Below are 7015 nucleotides of genomic sequence, written 5' to 3'. Positions count from 1 at the left end.
CATTACAGCTTTCACCAGGCCACATCCTGAGCCATGTCAGTAAAGGACTTGTGAATTCAGAGGAAGAGTAGGATGGAACTGTAATCTGAGAAAAAAGAACTAGAGGACTCTAGGTCTACCAGCAAATCTAGTGCTATGTCAAAAACTGGGTAAAAATCTAGGAACTGTGTGATGAATTATGTGAGAATGCAGAAAAACCAACTACTGAACAGTAATTTTCAACAGCTTTCTTTGTTCACCTCACTAGAGTGATACAGTTAAAGAAATCTTATTGAGACATGAGGATGCAAAAGGCAAATTACGTTTCCTGGAGCAAGGAGACACTGACAAAAAAAAAAAGCCAAGTAAATAGAGATGTAATTATTTTCAAGCAAGATTTTATTAATTGGGCCATAGGTTTCCTGGACCAAAAACTTCTGTTCCTCTGCTGATGTTTTAAGTGAACACTGCTAGCAGAGAGAGCAACCCTGCACTACAGATTCAGCATCATTTCAGAGCATGCTGCTCTCATCTTGAGGCTGTAAAGACCAATGATAATCTCAAAGCTGATACAACTGACTTCAAAGTCCTGAGATTTGACATGGAAAGGGCTGTAAAAATACAGATCACTTGGGGTGACTGTGAAAACGGTCCTAGTTGACAGCAAACAAGCCCGTGGGTAAACAGATTTTTACTCTCTCTCTGAAACTTGCTTTTTCTTTTAAATGAAATCTCCCATGAGATCAGAAAAAACATTGGATACTTTAAATATGCGGATGCTTGGCCCAACAGCTTTAGTTTCTAAAAACTGGTGATCAACAACTGTATTTATGGAACAGAAACTAACCTGTTGTACCTACATGTCAGGAAACAAGACTATTTATTTAATACACAAAAAACCACAGTGACGAAAACCAGATTCTTACTATGAGTAAATCAATCACCAAAATGCATCTCTTGTACATCCTTGTAAAGCACCCAGTTCCTGGAGACAGCAGCCACAGGTGAGATCAAAAATAATGAGAGCTACCTAGGTATGGATGAAAGAAACCCCACACCCACACACTGCAACATCCTCCTGTCTGTAACAACATCCTTTCACAAAGAAGTCAAAGAGGCAGGAATGGGACTTACCATCAACAACACCCTCCTGAAGAGGTCCAGATCTGCTGTCCCTGTGAGCAGGTGAATGCTGGCAATGTCAGCCCCGCCACGGTCAGCTCCTAAAGAAACCTGGCTTGGATCTCCTCCAAAGCTGGCAATGTTCTGCTGAACCCACTTCAGAGCTGCCAGCTGATCCAAAAGGCCAGCATTTCCACTCACCTCAGGAGAACCTATTATGGAAAATAAATAAATAGGTCTGAAAAGAAATAAAACTAAACGCCTGCAATTTTGATTGTTATGATTTTAGCAGCTGAACCTTGACAAAACTGATACTGGAGCTTACAAGACTGATGAGGTTTTTTCCAAGGCCATCACTATGTTAATAGACTTCATTCCAGTTTTTACCACTCAAAGAATTTAAGAGACAGCACTCAGTGCTACACTTACTCATTAAGAACCTGAAATAATCCAGTATTTTGTAAGACTTTCCTAACCAAACTAGCAACATTTCATATTATAATCATGATGCAAGCCAGAGTAGAGGACTTTGTTGTCTCTATCTGCAGAAGAATATTCTGTACCCATACTAGGGCTGGGATGCAACTAAGAGTAACATTATTCCATTTAATTTGCAGCACTTTCAAAAACATCTGATGTCTCTCTAGATGCCATTCTGCAGGAGATTTTTATCCAAGTCCCATATCATAGTGTTAATGTATTTCATTACAAGACTTGAGTAAGTTGATAAAATACAAGAAACAATAGTTCACAGAAAGTTAATATAATTAGCAGCTATATCAACTTCATCCCTGGAGGTACCTACTTGTCCTGATCATGTTAAAATAACACTTTAACTTCTAAGCTGCATTTGGACACCTCACAGACAGGAGACATGAATCCAGGCTCACTAATCCATAAAACAAGGCCAAGAGATTATTTTTTTCTAAATAAATGTCTTGAATTTAAAATTAAATAAAAACAAACAAACAAACAAACAAAAATCAGTGTGTTTGCCAAATTCAATCACCTGTTTCCCTGGAGTACACCTGAGAGCATCTTTCTGCTTCCAAGATCTCTTTTACACTTACCTGTCAGACCAGTCATCTCTAAGTCACATCATTTTGCATTTCATTGCACACATACAAATATTATTTTATATTTTATAATATGTTCATATAATATGTTCATATATATAATTTGAAATTTACTTATGTCTAACTGATAGAGATCTGAGTGGCATGTATTCATGGTTTTGTTCCCATTAAAACAAAAGAAAAGTACTTAATCATGGACTCCCTATCCTTAGCTATCACCACAGAAAATACTACTTTCTTTGCAACAGCAGCTACTGGTAACCTGACATTTTGACTAATAGGAAACTGAAGCTAAAAGCATCTAATGATGCAAGCCCCCTAGGCAAGCTTAATTATACAACAAAAGCAGAAATAAGTCATTCTTACACAGTTCCTAAGAAAGGAACAGAAAATGATTACTCACTGTCTACTTCTTTTTAATCCACAATGAGCCATTCATTTTTAATGATTTTAAATTCTCCACATGCAAAACTTGGAAAAAAACCCAAGACAAGATAGAAAAAACAGGAATAGAAACACAGCTGAAACTATTTGTTTCTTCCACTGCCAAGCTTAAATAGTACAATTTTAAAGTAAGGGTAAAATCAATAACTAGGGAATTAAAATGAATGGATAGTGGAATGAAAAGCTGCTGCTCTGTTGACAGGTGGCTCTGTTTCAGGTAAAGTCCAATTGAAAGCATCCATCCTGTAGTAGATATCCATGTGTCTACCATAAGGTATTGTTGAGGTACCATGGGTACCAGTTTAAGCTACAAACCTCCACCTATTGCCACAGTTTCAGATGATCAGGACAAGCCACATCACTGAAACAATAGAAGAAGAACTTTCCCTACTTTAGTTTTAGGGTTTTTTAGTTTGTTCTGTACACCATAAGTAGTTCCAGGGGTTCTCAATCCAGCAGTAAACACACTCTACACTGTTAAAGAGGAAACCTCATCTCAAGGCCTTGGTGCATGCCTCATGAAACCTCTGCAGAGAAAGTAAAATCCATGTCAATGCTTTAGCCACACGATGTGCCTCACTACCAGTACACAAAACAAGACTGGGAAGGGAAATATAACCAGTTCCTTCTGCCCTGGCATAAACAACAGCCATGTCATGAAATGTACCACACTGGGGAATAGATGCATGCACAGCCATTCTTATTTAGACCAAGAGAAATGTGTCTGCCAGGAATCTTTTCCACTGCTTGAGTGATAGGCTTGGATGTAAATCTTACAAGTGGTCTTTTTGCAGGAAAGGATCACGTTCCCAGGGACCACAGGAAAATGAAAAGAAAATGGTGTCCAGAAGGAAGTCAACAATGACAAACATATGCATTTCTGTTGTTATTAAAGTGGAGAAGAACAATAGGGATAAATTTAAGCACCAAAATCAGCCTGTTTTACATGGTCTCGTGGGCTCCTAAAAGAACCAGGTGTAAAAATGTGACTCTCCTCTCCATACTCTTGCCATACATATCATTAGCAATTCACCTAACTTTTCTGAGAAGTGAAGGCACTAGTAATAATGTGCACCACTTTTTGTAACATTAACGGGTGACAGCAAATTAAACATCCTCTACATGTAGAAGAATAACAGCTTTTTTACTGTCAGCAAAAGCCCTATCAAAGAGAAGGCAGAACCAGAAAAAAGTACTAACTATAAAAACAAAGAGAAAAAGAGGGAATCTCTTGTTTTCACTGCCCTTCTTCCTGTCAAATCTGCATTTAACATCTTCATTTCTAGTTTTGCAATTTATGCAGGCCAACATGAGAGGACTGTGTACTTGGCTTAGTTGGACAATGGAAGTGATACAGCTCACAAGATCAGAACTCCTGTTCATAAATTCAGGGTCTTCTAAGATACCTTAGGACCCACAGTCCTAAGGGTGAGCTCCTGCCACCCTTGAAACTAATGGCAAAATTTCCAAAGGACCAGGATTTGTCCAAGTTTTTCAGTAAGAATGGAAACAACCCTGCAATATCATTTGGGTCTTGAGAAAAGCTCTTTGTAGAATTTGACCCAGCATGATAACCATCATTGAAAATTCTCAGTGGCTCCTGGTCATGTACAGAAGGAGTCAGAGGTACTCCCCCAACCTGAGGTGGACAAAAAAATAGATCTTGCAGTGGGAATATCACTCACCAGGATAGGTGTGACTGGAAACCCATGCTGACAGGCAGTCTGGTGGAGAAATACCAAAGCTCATCACACCCCATGGGCAAAATGGGATATAAAGAAGACAGGAGTGTGGCACTGAAGGAATTTTGAAGGCTTCCCATGACTGTAGTGCTTAGCTTGCTCCAATGTATCCTGCAAAGAGTTTTTTCTACTTTCTCCAGTTCACTCTGGAGCAAGAGGATTTTCCCAACTTCATACCAAAGATTTCCCACAGGGGAAGAGGCCAGCAAGGACTGCACTTTTTCCTGGCCACAGCTCCACAGTACAGAGAAGGATAAGGTCCCTGTACACTCCCTACCTGTAATGGATCACCCCTCCTTGAAGGTTTGTGGGAATGCAAATTCAGTAGACAGAGCTCACGCACTGACTTCTTGGGACACGCGTGCACAGATCCTTAGGAAAAAAAGACTGGATAATTTTCCTGATCCCTAAATTATGGACCATCATATAAACACTTTTAGATAATATTCAGCTCAGCTAGCAGCTTCCACCGAGGATGAAATTGAGGGCCGAGGGAGGTGAGTGGGTGACATGTGGGTGATGCTGCCTCATGGGAGCTCACTCAGCAGGTGTCCACGATGCGTTCTGGAGCCAGAATGAAGCCAAGGTATCACTTCCGTGAGCACCAGGTTTGCACTAATGAAAACAGTGATTCTTTCCCCAGATACCAACTGCATACCTACATGAGTTTGGAGTGCCAGCTCTGTAGTTACTGAATGAAAAACAGGCTTTGCTGGGAGTGGGCTTTGAACAAAACAGTAAAATAGGGAAGAGAAACGATAACCAAGAGCTGGAGCTATAACCCCAAACTGGACAAAATCCACCCAGTGTCACTAGCAATAAATACTCAAAAGGCTCATAAAGCTATGTATGTAAGTCAGGTATTTGCAGACACAGCAAACATAACCTCCTGAAGGCTATAAAAGCACTAAAATGTCCACTAAAGAGACCAAGGATTGCCACCAGACCAGTGCAGCCATAGCTCCACTTGCAGTTGTTGCATTTTCTCTCCATGCCTCTTTACCTTAAGTTCCTCTGCCTCAGCCAGAATTGAGAGATGGTAGAAAGAAAAGTGTTCCCTACTTGCTTAAAAAGGGAAATCTAATAAAAGGCAAAATGAAAAAAATAATCTCTAAGATAAGCAGGGAGAGGTGAATTTGTGTTTTGACATCTCAAAATTTGCATAATAGTCAGTAATTTTCAACATGGCAATAATTTGCATTAGCACAATTGAGCATTATCAAAATGTCATGGATGGAACAGCTGCAAGTTGTAGACATTGAAAACCATACCCTGAATGACAAGTCACTGAAATGAGAAGAAATTTACTGCCTAACAGGTCTTTGTATGTATCTGCAAAAACCAATATGCACAATTTCATTTGCAATGAAATATTAGCCACTATTTTGATATGGATGCTTGGGTATTTTTGTTCTTATCTCTTTGCACAGTCTTTTTTGTTGTTTGGTTTTGGTTTGTTTTGTTACTTGGAAACAGAAGTATTACAGAATGCATTTTAGCCCATAGCTGTGTTTGTTCTAGAAATCCATGACTTACCAGTACTAAGGAAGCCAAAAACACCAACCCGGTAGCTTGCTGTAACAACAATGATGTTACTGATGGCAGCTAGGTAGGATCCATCTATGGTTGTCTTTCCCATCTCAGCATTGTAACTCCCTCCATTGTGGAAGAACAGCAGCACTGACATGTTTTTGACCTGCCATGAAAATAACCAGGGTAATATTTCTGTAGCCAACTGCTTTGGTAGGTCACTGATGTTCTCACAAGCATCTTCCCCCCCTAACGTTAACTAAAGCATTCACAGGTCTTTAGCCGTGACTATAATGAGAGGATATATGGCCATTCTAGGCTGAGAGGGTTGGGGTTGAAAGTTTTAGACCTTTTAAGTGGCCTTCCAATATCTGAAGAGGCTACAGGAAAGCTGGGGAGAAACTTTATGAAAGGGCATATAGTGATAGGGTGAGTGATACTGGTTAAAACTGGAAGAGGGTAGATTTAGGCTAGACATTAGGAATAAATTCTGTAGTGTGAGGGTGGTGAGACACTGGCACAGGCCCAGGGAAGTTGTGTACGACCCTCCCTGTAACTGTTCAAGGCCAGGTTGAATGGGGCTTTAAGCAACCTGATTTAGTGAAAGATTCCCATATCAGAGAATTGAAACTACATGATCTTTAATGTTCCTTTCCAATCCGAACCTCTCTATGATTCCATGGATCCCATTTGGATTCCAAAAGCAGCACCCCATCTGTGTGGACCCCCCTTGCAGCCAGGCTGCTGGTGTGAGAGCATCTCAAATGCAGAACCCTTCAGCATTTACCAGCAGGTTACAGCTCTGTCAAGATGAAACTCAGCAGAAACCCAAGTGAAACATATGGAGGGGTTTTGTTTTGTTTTTTCAACCTGCTGCAAAAAGCAGAATAACTTGCTCCAATGCTCAGAAGGATTTTTTACAGAGTACAATTCCAATTTTCCACTCAGTACTTTCATCCCCTATTGCCCACTTTGGGACTGTCTTGAAGGAGGGTCCTCTCCTCCGCTCATCAGCAGCTCATACACACCAACTTGTCCTGCTTTCCATTCTGGCAGCTGCTGGGTTTTTTTCAGTGTAGGGTTGGTGCCTACTGCAGCAGCATCAAAGTGTATCTGGGGTTT

The 7015-nt window shown here is 40.3% G+C and overlaps 1 protein-coding gene across 1 annotated transcript in view; it reads right to left on the bottom strand.

Annotated features, from left to right (window-relative positions):
• TG (thyroglobulin) overlaps window positions 1-7015 on the bottom strand; it is a 156078-nt gene that overhangs the window by 61785 nt on the left and 87278 nt on the right. The window contains exons 40-41 of the mRNA XM_071736933.1: window positions 5900-6059; window positions 1114-1313 (exon numbers count right to left, since the gene is read on the bottom strand). Of these exons, the coding sequence (XP_071593034.1) occupies window positions 1114-1313; window positions 5900-6059 (360 nt within the window). The remainder of the gene's footprint in view (window positions 1-1113; window positions 1314-5899; window positions 6060-7015) is intronic.

This window comes from Heliangelus exortis, chromosome 2 (assembly GCF_036169615.1).
Source record: "Heliangelus exortis chromosome 2, bHelExo1.hap1, whole genome shotgun sequence".
Classification (NCBI taxonomy): domain Eukaryota; kingdom Metazoa; phylum Chordata; class Aves; order Apodiformes; family Trochilidae; genus Heliangelus; species Heliangelus exortis.
This window is presented reverse-complemented; position numbering and strand designations above follow the sequence as displayed.